The sequence below is a fragment of the Dasypus novemcinctus genome, chromosome 2, assembly GCF_030445035.2.
Source record: "Dasypus novemcinctus isolate mDasNov1 chromosome 2, mDasNov1.1.hap2, whole genome shotgun sequence".
NCBI lineage: Eukaryota > Metazoa > Chordata > Mammalia > Cingulata > Dasypodidae > Dasypus > Dasypus novemcinctus.
This window is the reverse complement of record NC_080674.1, coordinates 169341217-169358649: the sequence shown is the minus strand read 5'-3', so window position 1 is coordinate 169358649 and position 17433 is coordinate 169341217. Positions and strand designations below refer to the sequence as shown.

Below are 17433 nucleotides of genomic sequence, written 5' to 3'. Positions count from 1 at the left end.
CTAGCATTCCCACTACTGGGTATATACACAGAAGAACTGAAAGCAGGGACACAAACACATATGCACACCAATGTTCACAGCAGCATTATTCTTTAATGCTAAAAGTTGGAAATCCAAATGTCCAACAAACAGATGAATGGAAAAGCAAGCTCTGTTATATACATAAAAAGGAAAATTATTAAGCTAGAAGAAGGAATGTAGTATTAACACATGAGATAATATGAATGAAGCTAGAAGACCTTATGTTGAGTGATGCCAGGCACTGAAAGACAAATATTACATGACCTCACGGATATGAATTAATTAAGCAGACACAGAGCTAGAATCAGGAAGACAGGTTTACAGGAGAAAGAAAGGGAATATAGGGTTATCAGCCAATGCCCACATGGGCAGAATTTATAAGGTAGTACGGTGTGGTTGTACAATACATGGGCATGACAGTGGGGCAGTGATGCTACTGGGATGGGCCCTGCTGGCCTGTGTGGGGTAGGGTGTGGGGGGGGTTGCACTGTCCATGGAACTAGGGGGAAGGTCAGTGGAAGGAACAGATGAACTCTAGAGATTTCCAGGTATGTGGTTGAAACTACAACTCTGAGAATGTTTTTATGGCAAATATGGCAGGGGAGGATTACTACTTTAGGGTATTGGATGTGGGGGTCACGCAAGACAGGGTACACCTAGGGCAGGCTTCCAGAGAGTATGTAAGTATTCATCCTGTCATAGTGCATTTTATCAGTGGGAGGAGACCCACACAATGAACAGGAAGGTGTGGGACTCCCATCCTGAGGAGTCCTGCTACGTTCTCAAATAGAGGGGCAGGAGACTCTTTAGAGCATAGGCAGAACCTAATAGGAAGGACAGGCCCGCATGTCAAGCCCTGAATGTTGTCACAAGTAACTATGAATCTTGTTCTTCAAGGAGTGAAGCTTGGTGGTTGCCATGGGCTGAGGGGAAGGGGTGGAGGAATAGAAGAGATGGAACATGGGACATTTTTGGGGTGTTGGAATTGTTATTGTTCTTGTTCAACGATCTTGCAATGATGGATACAGGCCATGCTAAATTTCATCAAATTTATAAAAGTGTATGGTCTAAAATGTAAACCATAATGTCAATCACTGACTATGGTTAGTAGCAATGCTTCAATATTTGTACATCAATTATAACAAATGTACCATTCACGTGTAAAATGTTATTAATAGGGGAAAGGGAAAAAGGGGGAGGATGTTGGGTATATGGGAATCCCCTGTATTCTGTATGTGACTTTTCTGTAACCAAAAGCTTCTCTGAAGATAAAATGAAAAAAAGATGACACTGGGGGAATAAATCGAAGAAAATGTCACTGTACATACAAGACAAAAGATCTTTCACTGATAAAAGACACAATGCCAAAATTTATTTTTTATATCTTATTACTATTTTATTACCTCAAATTCTTTTTAATGTTTTGTATTTGTCATTTTTAAAACTATCATTATTATTGAATTTTCTTATTAATTTATTCAGTCATTTTGTTGGCTTCATTTGTGAAGAAGTTTTGGATCACAGAAGGGTTATAACTGAGGTAGGGGAGGATCACTGGTGAGGGGTGTGATGGGGGGATGCATGGGAGGAGGTTCACCTGGGGCATACCTATAAGACATATGAAAGAGTTTAAGTGTTCATAGAGCATTGTTATGGTGGGTGGAGATTCACACAATAACTGAAAGAATATCTAATTTCCATCCTGGGGAGTTCTGCCACATTCTCTAATGGGATAGCAAGAATCCTCATGGAGTACAGGGGCAGTGACTAATGACAGATGATGGACCACTGACAGGCCTTTGATGTTGATGACTGAACTTATGAACCTTTTTTTTTGAAATTGAAACTTAGCGTAGTATTATAGGTCGCCTAAGAGTTACCTCTTGAGAGCCACCTTGTTGCTCAAATGTGGGCTCTCTGTAAGTTAAAATGAGCATATAAATGTATCACTTTTCCCCCCAGAGTGTGGGACATGACTCCCAGGGATGAGCCTCCCCGGCACCAAGGGATTACTACCACGCACAAACTAGCAATGCAACTGGAAAAAGATCCTGACCAAAGAAGGAAAGGGTAAAGATAAATGAATTTATATGGCTAAAAGACTTCAAAGTGAGTCAGGAGATCATTCCAGAGATTATGCTTATGCATGTCTCAGCAGGATCTCATTGACTGCCACAGTAAATATTGCCTCAAATAACAGGGCTCCAAAGGGCTCCAGAGATATCCAGACACTACAGGCAGGGTTGACAGTTCAGGAGTTTGGCACCCTGCTGTGGGCCCTACTTTGGAATTTATGCTCCCCACTGTGACACAGTGGGACTCAGTTGTGGTTTACCTACACATGGCTCTTCTGCCCCTTATTTTTGAACCTATAGTTAGTACTAGAGTTGACAGGTTTATAACCAAGAGACTTAAATCCTTGGGCTTTCAATATGCCAGTCGAGTCCTGAATGAATCTTAACAGCGTTGTGACACCTACTCTCCAGTTCACTGGACTCACTCGAGACAACAAGGAAATGATGATGGACAATGACCATCCCAAGGAACAGAGAGTCTACAACTGCAAGACAGTCCCATCCATCTGTCCCATGGGATCCAAGCCCCCTCTCAACTAAAAGGCAGAGTGGGCATCACCATCCCAGAATCCTCAGGATTGGGGAATGATGGACTAGAGTAGACTTACTGTTATTCTACTGTAGACTTATAATTATTCTAGCAATGGAAGAACTTTTATTATTGATGTGAAGGCAGTGGGCACCAGAAGTTCTGAGGGGAAGAAGAGGGGAAAAATAGGTATAATATGGGGGCATTTTGGAACATTGGGAATTGTCCCGAATGACACTGCAATGACAGATACAGGCCATTTTATATCTTGTCATTATTTACAAAACTGTGCAGAAGACAGCTTACACTATAATGTAAACTATAATCCACCCCTAGTGGCAATGCTCCAATGTGTTCATCATTTGTAGCAAACGTACCACATTAATGATGGATGTTGTTAATGTGGGAAAGTGTGAGAGGGGTAAGGAGTGCGGCATACAAGGAATCCCCTACATTTTTTATGTATCATTTATGTAATCTAAGTATCTTTAAAAAATTAAAAAATATTAAAAATTTAAAAAATTTTATAGCTCACAAGGCTAACTTGAGAAAGGTTTGCTCATGTCTAAATGAATAAGACTTTTCATAATTTTAACATGAAGATTTTAGGTCAAATGAAGGGTAACTAACTTTAAAAATAAAGATTGAAAGTAATTTTTTAGATGGCAAATGTGTGATGCATGACTTGCTGGGCTAAAACATGCACCCACAGAGATTGAGGTTCACATGGGATCTGTTTTCAAAACTAGAAAGACTTAAGTAAGGGACAATCCACCTGGCTCATTGAATTCACAATTAAAATATTTTGCTTAGGAAAGATGATTTTGTCTTTAATTTGGTTGCACAGGTGAATAATTTCTAGGACAACAGATTGCTTAACTTTGGAAGCATCATAAATTGTAAAATCTTGCTTTTATTTCTCAATCCTTAAACTGAGGCTTCAAACAGATTATCCCTTAATAAAAAAAATTTAAAAATAAAAATATATATACTAAAAAAAATTCTTTTTAAAAATTATCCCTTATATAGTCTTATTTTTTGGTTCTTGCCTTAAGTTTTTGTAAGACCACGAAAGAAATAACAGTGATTGCCCATGGGAAGGAGAATGCGGCAGGCACAAGTAAAAGGCTTTTCATTTTGTACTTTTATGTTGAATCATGTGAATATACTACACATTCAGAACATTTTTTTAAATAAAGTAATTTTTAGAAGCTTACTTTTTATTGGAGGCAGGAATCTTATTTATTAAATGATAAATAAATGGTGACAAAGGCTTTATGAAATATTCTATTAGCATCCTTAAAAATGTTGTTTTCTTTTTATCATAACATGTTAAGAAGAAGAAAATCTCTTCTTTTTCCAATATTGTCCTATTTACTGCAAATATCATCACTGGAAAATTTTAATTTTACTAAAATATTATCTGCCTGAAATTATTCACTATTTATTTACTACTGAATCAAACTTCCCAAATACGTGAAGATAAATCCTAACTGCTCTTAAATAGTGCTGCCATTTTGTAATGAGGATAAGTGCATTTTGTGTTCCCCCAAAGATGAACTACTTTGTTAACTATTAAAAGTAATATTGCTGACTGTAGAAAAATGTGAATATACAGAAAAACACCAAGAAAAATATTATATCACCTGTAACTCAGAATAACAAGGATAACAACTAGGTATTCTGACGTACTCACTTCGTCTTTTATAAACAGCAGCAGCCTCAGAGTTCATAGATGTTTTGCTCTGAACCACACAAAGGTTAAGAACTATTTTCCAACAATTGTAAATACTACTTTCTAAAATACTTTCATTTGAATATTTCATTATTTTAGTGAAAAATTTTAATACCATTACATATTCTACTACATCAAATAATTAGATATATGCCATTATATGCAATTCCCTATTGTTGAATATTGAAGATTATTTTTATTCCTATAATTTTTATATTTTAAGACTGCATTGTTAACATTTTCCAAACCTGTTTTTATCATTTAGATTTTGTTAATCTTTAGTAGGTAATAAACTACATTTTCCCCAAGCTTTATGAAGTATTTCCTATATTGAACAAGTACCAATATACTTAATCACTTTATGTTTTTTACAATTTTAACTCTGTCTCCCCTAAGTTTTTCTACTATTCTAGGTTCTCTTATTAGTTTGTGAGACTCCAGAAGGCCTGGAGCACATCCCACTCATTTATTCTAAACTGTACCCAGGACAGGGCCTTGCAGATATTAGGTGCTCACTAATGACCAGTTGCTTGAGGAGTAAACAAAGTCAAGAATGCTCATCTTTTTTAGGCCAACCCTTGTATCTGATGGCTCTTGTTGCTCTTATCTGGGGCTACAAAGGCATCACCAAAAGGACACGAGTTGAATACTTAACCAAGGATGCAAAGCACTTGTATTCAGAAAACTATAACGCATTGCTAAAAGAAATCGAAAAAGACCTAAATAATTGGAAGAACATTCAATTCCATGCTCATGGATTGGAAGACTAAATATCACTAAGATGTCAATTCTATCCAAATTGATTTATACAGATTCAATGCAATCCCAATAAAAATTCCACCAGCGTTTTTTAAGCAAATGGAAAACACAATTACCAAATTTATCTGGAAGGGTAAAAGGCCCCGAATAGCCAGAAACATCTTAAAAAGGAAAAGCGAAGTTGAAGGACTCTCACTTCCAGACTTTAAATCACATTACCTAGCTACAGTGGTAAAAACAGCATGGTATTGGTATAAAGACAGACACATACACCAATGGAACCAAATTGATGGTTCAGAAAAAGACCCTCACATCTATGGCCAAGAGATTTTTGACAAGCCTGTCAAGCCCTCCCAGTTGGGGCAGAACAGTTTATTCAACAAATGGTGTTGGGAGAACTGGATATCCATAGCCAAAAGAAAGAAAGAAGACCTCTACCTCACACCTTATACAAAAATTAACTCAAAATGGATCAAAGACCTAAATATAAAAGGAAGTATAATAAAGCTCCTAGAAGAAAATGTAGGGAAACATCTTCAAGACCTGGTAGTAGGTGGTGGATTCTTAAACCTTACACCAAAAGCACAAACAAAAAAAGAAAACAAGGATAAATGGGACCTCCTCAAACTTAAACATTTCTGTGATTCAAAGGACTTCATCAAAAAGGTGAAAAGGCAGCCCAGTCAATGGGAGAAACTATTTGGAAACCACTTATCTGATAAGGGTTTGATTTCCATTCTATATAAAGAATTCATACAACTCAACAATAAAAGAGCAAGCAATCCGATTAAAAAATGGGCAAAAGACTTAAAGAGACATTTCTCCAAAGAGGAAATACAAATGACCAAGAAGCACATGAAAAAATGTTCCATATCACTAACTATTAGGGAAATGCAAATTAAAACAATGAGATATCATCTAACACCACATAAAATGACCATTATTAAAAAAACAGACAACAATAAGTGCTGGAGAGGATCTGGATAAATAAGAACACTCCTTCACTGTTGCTGGGAGTGTAAAATGGTGCAGCCTCTGTGGAAGACAGTTTGGCAGTTTCTCAGGAAGCTAAATATAGAACTGCCATATGGTCCAGTAGTTCTCTACTAGGACTATATCCAGAAGAACTAAAAACCATGACATGAACAGAATCTGCACACCAATATTCATAGCGGCATTGTTCACAATTGCCAAAAGATGGAAACAATCCAAGTGGCCATCCACCAATGAATGGATAAACAAAATGTGGCATATACGCACCATGGAATACTACACTGCAATAAGAAGAAATGAAATTGGGACATATGTGATAACATGGATGAGTCTTGAAGACATAAGCAAAGTAAGCCAGACACAAAAGGACAGATATTACAAGGTCTCATTAATATGAGCTAAATATAAATAATAAACACATGGAATTAAAACCCAGAGTATAGGTTATAAGGACATAAGAGGAGGGTTGAGAAGAACTATGGATGCTTAATATATGCAGACATTTTAATTAAGTTGACTGTAAAAGTGTGGAGAGGGATAGAGTTGATAGTAACACATTACAGTGAATAGCGAATGATTTATAAATGCGATTGTGACTGAAAAAGGTAGGCTGGGGAAGTAAACGTCAAAAGAAAGAAAACTAAAGAATAATCTAGGGACTGAATAACAGTGAATCCGGAGGCAGTTGAGAATTGTGGTTAAAGGTACAAATGCAAGAGAGTCTGTGAGCTAGAGCAGATGTACATCACTACTGCGGATAATGGGAATATGGAGAAATATGGGAAAACTACAACTGGTGTGATCTACAGACTGTGATTAACAGCAATACTACAATATTCTTGCATCAATGTCAAGCTGTACTGTGTTGATAATGGAGGTGTATGGAAAAAGTGTGCGAAATGTATGCTATGGACCATGATTGGTGGTAATAGTCTGATGATATTGTCTCATAATCTGTAACAAATGTTCCACCAGAGTGTGGAGTTTTAAGGGAAATCTACACATCTTTATGATTGTTTTGCATGTTCACGATATCTGTAGCAAAAATACATTTAAAAAAAAATAGTATGGGTTGGGGGAAAAATACACCAAATGTAAGGTAAGGACTATAGTTGGTAGTAATATTTTGATGATGCTCTTGCATAGTATGTAACAAATGTTTCACACCAATGCAAAGAGTTGGTGGAGGGGTGATGTATGAGACCCCTGTGTGATGTTACGCATGTTTATTTTGTAAGTTGGCAATCTTTACTATACACTTATTGTTTATGTGTGTTCATGTATGATTAAAAAAAAAAAAAGGGGCATGCATCAAGGTGTTGTTTGTACCAGTTCCATAAGGCAGGGTTGGTATGTTTTGTTTTTTTTTAGTATCTTCCTTGAAGTTATTTATTTTTCTCATCAACTACGTATTTAGCAACACAGTCCTACCATCATTACAAATCGGTTATCTATTACCAGAAGTTCTTTTTGATCACCCTGACTCAATGTCCTTAATTTTATCATTAAAATTTGGATCTTTTAACCTTAACCTGACATTTTCCTATGTCAGAGCTCAGCTGCCACATTATTATCCGTTCAGATGAATTTATGAACTCTTCCTGTAGTTTCTTCCATTGGTATTTATGTAGAATTTATATAAAAAGTACACAAGAACATAAGCCTTTAAACAGAAGTAAAATGACTTCTTACGTCTATTAATCCTCTTCTTGGCGTATGCACTGTTATCATAGCAGCACTGTCCAACATGAAAGTAATCTTATAGTTTGCATTTGTGCTCACTCCCAGCTCCTACAAACACAAATATTCATGTGATTAAAATCAATAATGTGGAAAATCCCAGAATTTCTGAAGAATCCAGCTGCCATTTCCCAGCAATGCCAACTTTCTACCCTACTGGCCATCACACGTTTCTAAGTATTTAGCAAGTATTTTAGTTTCATTTAGCTAAGCCAATAAATATTAGTCCAAGGAAAATAAACTAGAAACAGGTTACTTCCTAGTTTACATCATCCCTTTAAGTATTACACATCCTATCAAAAGAAGGAAAAGAAACCATTACAGTAAAATGGGAAAAAACAGGGAAAGGAGAAGCTTTCCAGTATATTTGATTGAAAAGACTTAGGTAGTCAATACAATTCACCATTAAGTAATCTTTAAACACACCTACTCCTGATGTTGGTATTTGTTTATCTAATGGCTCTCCAATGAGAAAGAAATTAATTCAAGTCCTAGAACTTCTAACAAAGACAAATGCGGTTTCATAATATTTTTAAATGGATTGTTTTCTAACACTTACTTTCATTTTAGCTTCAATCCACTTCATATTTGTTGCAGCTAAAACATGAGGAATGATAATACAATACATATGAAAACCTTGAATTTCATTTAAAAAATCTTTCTTTTGAATAAATAAATTCGTTTTCTAAACAAGACTAAAACTTTCAATGCATCACAAATAACAGTCCCTAGCATAATGGTGGTAGTTTTCCTTTAAATATTTATAAAAATAAATTTATTTTAGCATGTCTTTAAGAAATAATAAAATTTAAACAACTTTTATCCATAAGATTTAGCAACCAATGCTCAAGAGAACTTTGAACCTGGGAAATTTATCAATCAAGACTAAAATTCCCTTTATGAAACTAGCCCTGCCACACTATTCTTACCAACTCCAAATTTAAACTTAAAACTTAAACTTAGGTTTAAGCCTGGCTCTCAATTTTCTTCCATGTTTCTGCCCCCAGGCAATGCTCAGATCTAAATAGTATGACAATATAAGCATTTTAATGTTAAATATCAAAAGTTAATGCTGAAACAGAAAATAGATTAGACATTACCAGGGGTTGGGGAGGAGAAATAGGGAGTTATTGAATGGGTCAAGACTTTCTGTTTTGAGTGATGAAACTGTTTTAATAATGGAAGATAGTGATGATTTTAAAATTAATGCCACTACACTGCATACTCAAAACTGGTTAAAAAGGCAAATTTTCGGTTATATATATGTTTACAATTTTTTTTTTAAAAAGCAAGCATTAAAAAAAAGTTGAGGACTAGCTAGGTTCAATGAAAATTAAAACTTCGTTGGGCTTGCTGAGTCAAGCATCCTTTAATAAGGAGTCTGAAAAAACTAAATTCATAAACTGTATCTATGTTAAGTTTCTGCTAATTGTGAGACATTAACCAGTTTTTACCAGTAAACGGTTTTAAAATGAAGTTCAATTATTTAAATATGTATATTTAAGGCAAAAATATTCTTAAAAATCTTCAGCACACACACACAAAACAAACATACCTTATATGCAAAACTGGTCATGGTAAAACTTTAAGAAACTGATATATATACAATGATAGAGAATAACTTTTTTTATTACATTATCATTTTGTGTCTATAATTACCAGATGAAAACTAAAAAGACTTCTAGCTAATAAGTTTCCAATTGTTAAAGTAACTAAACTATTATATGTCAGACGTGGAGCTAGTTGCTACACTGGTATTTTTATTCTTATGACTCCTCTGAAATATAGCTTCAGTTATCTTCATTTCTCAGATGAAGAAACTAAGGTTTAGAAAGTTTAGGTGATCTGTGCAGTGCAAGATATGTGCAGTGCACATAGCAAGGCAGAGAAAGAATTAAAACGCTAGTCTATTTAGCTCCAAAGTAAAGTGCCCTTTTCAGCATACTACCATGAAAAAATTACATAATATTTAATGTTTTAATTATATTTTTTAAAGTTCTCTGGATTTCTAAATCTACTTTAGTAACATTTAGAGGATAAAGCTTTTCTCAAATGTCATCTCAGATGTCAAAGTTGTTGAACAATAATTTGCTTTCCAGGAAGGTTTTATCCCCTTACTAAACCAGAAAATTGTCATATTTTAACTATGAATTTAATATTAAATTCCACTGAACAATGGAAATACTCTGATTATAGGGAAAAGTACAAAGGAAATTAACAGATTGCAATAACAACTATGTGGCTTTCTCTTTTAAAACCTAGTACAATTAAATATAACATCTTTTAATTGACGGGATGATATTTAATTTACATTCAGGCTAGCTTTTCTCTGCTTATGACGTTGCCAAGAGGCAACTTAAAATGTTTGAGGGGAGTACGTAAACCAATGCATTGCTTCCTTTTTCAAAAAAACTGCTACTAAAAAAAATATCAGTTCAACTAAATAGTGTGCTTAATAATGCAGTTAGATTTATTTTTTGAAGCAGAATCACTATTTTACCACAAATCTAAATTATGGAATGGTCCAGGCACTACAATTTGAATAATACTACTTTAACCTATATATTAATTTTTTCTTAAGTAGATTTATATTGCTTTTATTTCTGAAGAACTACATCACTGTGATTTTTCCAAACATCTTTCTCCAGGTGTTTTGAAACCAAAGTGGAGGAAGGAAAGAGAAAAAAACAGTATCTTGAAGTGTCAAGAATTCTATAAGATCCAAGAGATGTTCTTAATGAGGGTGAGGCCACTGTAAAAATAAGGCCATTTTTATTCAGATACCATAATCTACTCTCTTCCTATACTTAAATATCTCAATGATATTTGGCAAATTATGATTCAAGAAAATAAAACACGTTTCAACAGAAATTTGCTTAAAAAATGAAGAATATATCATCTTTAAACACAGGTCATTTTAATCTATATTTCAAAAAAAGCAAATAATATAAGAAACATCCTTACTTCCAAGGAAATCTAAACAAAAAATAGAGCTTACACCAAATAACAATGTCATAATCCTCATATGCAGATGTTAGGAATTCATGAAGATATGGCCGCATTAATTCTACCCCAGTCTCTGCACAAGACCTATGGTCTAAAAGAAAATCAATCAATAAATGATCATTAGTTTATTATCTTGGACAAGTACCTAATTATCCATAAAACTTAAGAAATGTAATATAAACACTCAATTATTTTGGTGGACAAAAGAGATGTCCTCCAAAGTATACACTGCACTATCCTTGAGATCTAATTTTAATTGATCAGGTTTGCTCAATTTTCAAAGAGCAATCCCAATTTCAGGCTTATATAGTAAATTATAAAATTTTTCTCATCAAATCATAAAATACAGATGCTATTTTATGATAATGAAAAAAAACTAGGGCCAGCCATATGCACTTTTGCCATTCCCCTTCTAGATGTAAAAACATCTCACCAAAATGACAGGTTCAAAAAAAAAGGAAAAAGGAAAACAAGGAGAAAAAAAATACAAAACGAAAAATTTAAAAAGAAAAAATGAAAATGAAAACTGAAAAAAAAAACAAGCTCAATTAACTTAATAATTAGTTAAATCTTAAAATAAGGGTACTTTAACCTATGACATATGTTTAAAGTTTACAATTATTAGTAAATAAGTTCACTCTAAAAACCACTTATTTTTTGGCAATCTTTACAGCAAGAAACGAACACCTTTCTTTTTTGGTTGATACGAGAAATTTTAAATTTAAGAATCTGCCCTGAACATAATTCAACAGAAAACCATGGATAAAATATCTAAAATGATTTTTAAATATTTCCCTTGAAAATTTAAGTGTTAATCAATGGGAAGTGACTTGGTTAAACATGATGCATCCATATATCAAAATACTGTGCTTCCAATGAAATATATATATATATACGTATATATACCCATTGCTGAAAAATATTTAATGACTGAGAAATGGTTTAAAGTATCATTAAGGAAAAGGAAAAAAGCAGATGCATTCAAACACATTCTAGAAGATATACATCAAAATATTAAGAGTGGTCATTTTTGAGTCTTGGTGTTAGATTACTTCTTTTTTTGCTTATCTGTATTTTCTACAATGCATGATTTAATCTTATAATAATAAAAAAGATGTCAAATATTTCATGTGAATTCTGAGTCACTGGGAAAAAATAAATAAAAGAAAAAAAGTTGTTGTGGGGAAAAGATGATAAAAAGCATTATTAGCAGACTTACCAAATAATGTATAATCAACATCTAATACCAAAAGTTTTTTCCCTTCCCTAGGAGGATTCAAAATTTCCACTTTGTACTCTTTAACTCTGCGAGAAATTTTCAAGAGGTTTTCTTCCCTAATGGAAAAAAATAAAATCAGACGAAACATTCACCACCTTTTCTCACATTAAATCCATTTTTCTTCAAGAGTGGAAAGCCCTCACCTATTTTCTACTTCAACTACTTCATCTTCAATATCAAAGTCGTTGATGACATCATCATTGTCAGGCGGTGGACCTAAGACATCTTCCTATTAAGATGAAAAGCAGCTTTGTTTTATTATATTATCTTAAACATCACAAAAATATGCAGAGCATAAAAATCAAGTCAGAGGTACAGTCTGAGTTGAAAAAATTTTCAAGCACACACTGTGGAAAAATTTCCATATTTAGTGATTTTATATGCCCACTGGGCAGATTTATCATGTTAAATTTGAACATTCTATCTTTATGACTGACTACATACTACAAAGTTCCCCAGTATTCATTTTCTGCAATTAATACCACATTCTCTGTGCAGCTTTTATTTTAAATTGAATGCTAATCTGACAATTTTACCACAATAAAAACTATGATACGACAGTATATATAAATCATAATATCTTCAAAGGGACAAATGGTAACAAAAGTAAACATTTACCAAGCTCTCCTCACGAGTTCCCATCATCATGATTTTAGTATTTGGTTTCAGTTTGAGAGCTCCAAGCTTAACATCATTTTCTGCAGGTTTGCCTACAATACAAGCAAATGACTGTTTTCTCACTAACATTCAGATGCTGGTTTCACTATTCCCACATACAAAACCCTAACATTAAAATGGTTGGTACAGATTCCATAGCAGTTCTGTCTTCTTTTTCCCTCCTTAAATTATCAAGTCATTACTGCTGAATTAATATCTAAGACAGTGAAAAACAGCAAATAATACAAGAGCTGTTTTCCCCCACTCTATGCTAGAGGAACGTTTTATTATTCACGATGAAGATAGTCCTTTTCGAGAAAGCTCTGAAAATTGATTGCCTAAGAAAAAACTGCAGATTTATTGCTACTCAAAACTCACCTTTCAAAGATATGCCAAACATAAGCATCACGAAAGTCTCTTTTACACTGGATATGAACACTACCTATAGTTTGTAAATACCATTACTTTCAAAACAGAAAACATAATTTGTGGAGAGTATAGGCCCAAGCTGTAATGAAAAGGCTATCCTAGAAGGTAAACATCAGAAAATAAATTACACTAGTTTCATCTGGGTCTTCTGTGTCAAAGGTTTAATAAGTGATAACCAACTGTCGGAGGAATCAAACATAATCTTAACAGTAGTGGTATTTTCAAGGAACATTAATATTCTGATTTTAACTTAATATTAATATTAAATATTATTAAGTTTAATATTCTTATTTAATATTATTTTTACTGCTAAAACAATTTTAGGAATATCTCTCTCAAATCTCCAAGAGAAAAGACTTACAAAAGAAAACAAGACATTACAGCAAACATAAAAATTCATGACTATATCAATGAAAAAATTGGGAGTGGGGAGTGAAAAGTACCTTTAACTTTGAGTCCAAGTAACTTTTGGCGTTCTGGCAGCACTCCTGTAAGGGTCTTGAGAAATTGTTTAAGGTCTAGCACAGTATCGTCTTCTGAAAGTGTAGTCACTGAATATTCCTGTCCACCCCATTTTATGATGAGAGGAAGAGCCATCCTTTAACATATAATGAGACACAGTTTTCAATCAGGAGAAAAACCTAGAAAGGAAGGCATACACAAATAAACAAGTTAAATACAACAAAGATGTATGTATCCAAATGCATTACTTTAAATTTTGTCAGCATGTGCCATTTGAGTTTTATTTTGCAATTTTATGGTAGAGAAACAGGATTTTCTCCTTACAGGCATGCTACCAGAATACCAAAAGGTATCAGGACTCAAAGTTAAAGGTAATTCCCCCTACTCTCCCAATTTTTGGCTTAGAGTTACTATTTCCTAATACTCTATCAGATTCTTGCTGTTCTACTGGAAAGGTGCAATAATGAGGCACCAATCCTTCCAGCTCTTTTTGATTAGCTACATGCTACAGGAACGTTAAATACCATCAATATTCATTTAACACTTGAGAGAGGGTGTAGAATAGTCTTTAAGTGCACAGATTCTGGAGGTAGACTACCTGGGCTCAGACCCTGTTCTATTAATTAGCTATTTGACTTTAGGAAGTTACCTGATGTCCTAACGTATAGGTTTCCTTGTCTGTGATTAGGGATGATAATACTACATACTTCATAGGGTTCTTAGGAGGATTAAATTAGATAATATTTATAAATCACATAGTGCCTGGCACATAGTAAACACTATATAATTGTTGGTTAAATTTAAATTAAATTAAATTTTAAATAAAAAATACCTGAAAACTAATTCTGTTCTGTTCTAAATAGTAGTCATATTTGTTCCACATTTGATGAATTACATAAATTTTAACAATCTCATTTAATCTTCATTTAAACAAGGCTGTAAGACAAAAGTTTCCCCTCGTTTACAATAAAAGAAACGGAGTTCAAAGAGGCTATATATTCTGCACATAGGCACACAGCTAGTAAAAGAACCAAGTCTTCTGACTAAATTTCATGTTTCTTCTATTCCCCAAGTGCCTCTCTTGAATTGGACCTACAGGAATTAAGGCATCAAAGATCAGTAAATACAAAACTCACAACCACAGACGTAAGCACACAAAGAGTATATAGCAGCTGCTAGCTATTCTTATCAACAATAGCATGTCTCTTTCCCATGAAGTTTTCTAAAAATTTCTATAAGCTTATTCTTTCACAGTTCAGAGAAGTGGATTTTCTAATCTCGAAGTACTGGTATTTCCAAATACTTTCACTTATTTAGTGACATATTTAATTACTCTTCATTTATTAAGACAGCACATTTTGAATCTACAATACGCAAAAATATTTGGAAATGCGTCTTCAACATGCCCATTAGTATAAGAGGGCACATAAATTCATTTATATTCACTCTCTGTTTATAACCTGCTACCAAAAATGTAAACCCAATGTGGTAATTTAGTACAAAGTATTCAATTTTACAGAGAATTTATTCCAACAAATATTATGATCCTCAATAAGCAAGCCAAATGGAATTTCTGAGTCAGACCAGAATATGGTTTACTTTTTTTTTTTCTGTAAGAGGTGGGAATAATTTACAGGAGCTAGCAATGCAACCAGCACTAAAAACAGTATGATGTGATGGGCAGAACAAAGTTTAGAGGTCACCTAAGTCATTTTACCTCTAGGCCAGGGGTTTTCAAAGTGTGATCCTTGGACTAGAACTGGTGTGACCTGGAAACTCCTAGATAAGTAACTGGGAATGGAGGAAGAAGACCTAGCAATTTGTATTTTAACAAGCCCCATAGGTGATTCCGATGCATGCTAAAATTTGAGAGCGACCTTCTAAGTGCTTCCGTTTTCTCAGCCTTATAAAAGAAAATGTGCCAGATGGCATGGGATTTACGTGCTTAGTAAAACAGTATACAAATGTTATAAACTACTTATGCCACAAGTGGGCACTTCAAGTTGCAAGTGATAGAAAGGAGCAAGCATTATGAAATAAACATTTTAAATACATAAGACTTTTTCAAAAAAGTCATTTCTTCAACAGTCATATCATTTACATCAATGGAACAGCACAATACAAACATAAGAGTTATTTTATGTTGTTTTCACATTTAATCATCTTCTTCACTAATCCAGTATTTTGCATCATGTTGGACCCTATTAGACTTACAAATTTTAAAAATTATTTGGAGGGGGGTGGGCAATCAAAACTAAACAAATGAACAATGAGTAAACTACCCAGGCTTACATCTCACATCTTGCCAACACACATCTTTATGGTAAAACTAGAGTCAAGACAGCTGTTTGGGTTCCAGTTCCTCTTCTGCCTCATAGAATATGTGACTGTGCCTAGTTAATTCCTCAATTCCTACCTCTGGGCTTCAATCCTCTCATCCACAAGATGAGGTTATTAATATTTACTTTACAAGAAAAGTGGAAGAGTTGCGATTAACAGGTGTAACAGCACTTTATAAATTGTAAAGAGCAATACAAATGGTGGTGGTAGAATAATGATAGCATGCTAAACAATTTAATCTTCACAATCCCAAACTAACGACCATTGTTCTCATTTTACAGATTAGAAAGCTGAAAAAAGAAATTTTAAAAATTGCCCAAGACAAGAGAACTAGAATGTTGTACAGGGAGAAACCTAACAGTAACTGCAGCAAAAGTAACGTAAGAAATTATCGAAGGGGGGGCGAGGGCTTTTCAAAAAGCCTAGTAAAATATAACTGTGAAGTGCTGGCCAGAAGGGCACAGAAGCAGCAACTGTGAGGTGGTGCTGTGGCTAGAGCTATACGAAGTGACGCGCGTGGGGCAGCATCAGAAGGCAGGAGCAGAGAAAAGGCTGAGTGAGAGGGAGAGATGGAGAAACCCGAGAAGAGAAAGGAATGAAGTCGGAGGACGCAGAACCCACTGTGGCGCGGGAAGTTCTAGACACAGGCAAGAAGGCCGGATGAGAGGGCGGCGGCCCCGCGATTAGCTGGCCGGGCCAGGCGCCTGGGTGGCGGACTAAGACGCGACCCCGGGCGTCCAGAAATGGCCCCCAGTCCGCGGCGGCCGGTTACAGTGGAGGATAGACAGCGAAAAAAGCAAATACCCCAACCCCAACAGAGACTCGGAGGGCAGCGAGCCGGGGCACTTCTCGTCCCCTCACCTGGAGCGCGGCAGAAGCGGCCGCAGCGGACGCAGGAACCCGCCGCAGCGGAACCTAAAGCGACCGGAAGTGAAGGACGGGGACCGGAACCGGCAGGCGAACCGGAAGTTAGTGGTTTGAGAAGGAAATGCGCTGGGCACAGGGCCAGACGGCTGCTTCCCTTGTTTCTCTTTGAGTGCTAATCCAAGATAGCTTCCATCAGAGATCTCCACACGACGACTAGGAAGCCAGACCTTTCTAGAACTGTGATTGCCGTGCAGATGCCCGCGATCCAGGAGTGACCGCTGGATCTCGCCGGCTGGGCGCATGCGCCTGTTAGTGGTGTCAGCCTGAGAAAGGCTCGTGCTTAGGGGTGTGACGTCTCAAGTATTGTTTCGCCGAAGTCGGAGCTGTGTTGGGATAGTATGTTGCCTTCCCCGTGTGGAACCTGGGGCCAGGATTCCTGTGGCTGAATCGTGTTCCGAAAGAAGTCTGAAAGGTGACCTTTACGAACTGAAGACCTAAGACCCCTCCCTGGCTCCAGGGCACCAATACTAGTAATTTCGGG

General features: G+C 35.4%; 1 protein-coding gene across 2 annotated transcripts in view; it reads right to left on the bottom strand.

The window, feature by feature from the left end:
- UBLCP1 (ubiquitin like domain containing CTD phosphatase 1) overlaps nt 1–17179 on the bottom strand; it is a 46137-nt gene extending 28958 nt beyond the window's left edge. Inside the window, exons 1-8 of one of the 2 annotated variants that reach the window (XM_058281575.2) lie at nt 16887–17179; nt 13667–13864; nt 12756–12847; nt 12281–12366; nt 12078–12193; nt 10851–10949; nt 8412–8449; nt 7805–7903 (exon numbers count right to left, since the gene is read on the bottom strand). In XM_058281575.2, coding sequence (XP_058137558.1) covers nt 7805–7903; nt 8412–8449; nt 10851–10949; nt 12078–12193; nt 12281–12366; nt 12756–12847; nt 13667–13820 — 684 coding nt within the window. In that variant the 5' untranslated portion in view covers nt 13821–13864; nt 16887–17179. The remainder of the gene's footprint in view (nt 1–7804; nt 7904–8411; nt 8450–10850; nt 10950–12077; nt 12194–12280; nt 12367–12755; nt 12848–13666; nt 13865–16886) is intronic. The other variant, XM_004453509.5, reaches the window with a different exon arrangement.
- Nucleotides 17180–17433: the final 254 nt, after the last annotated feature.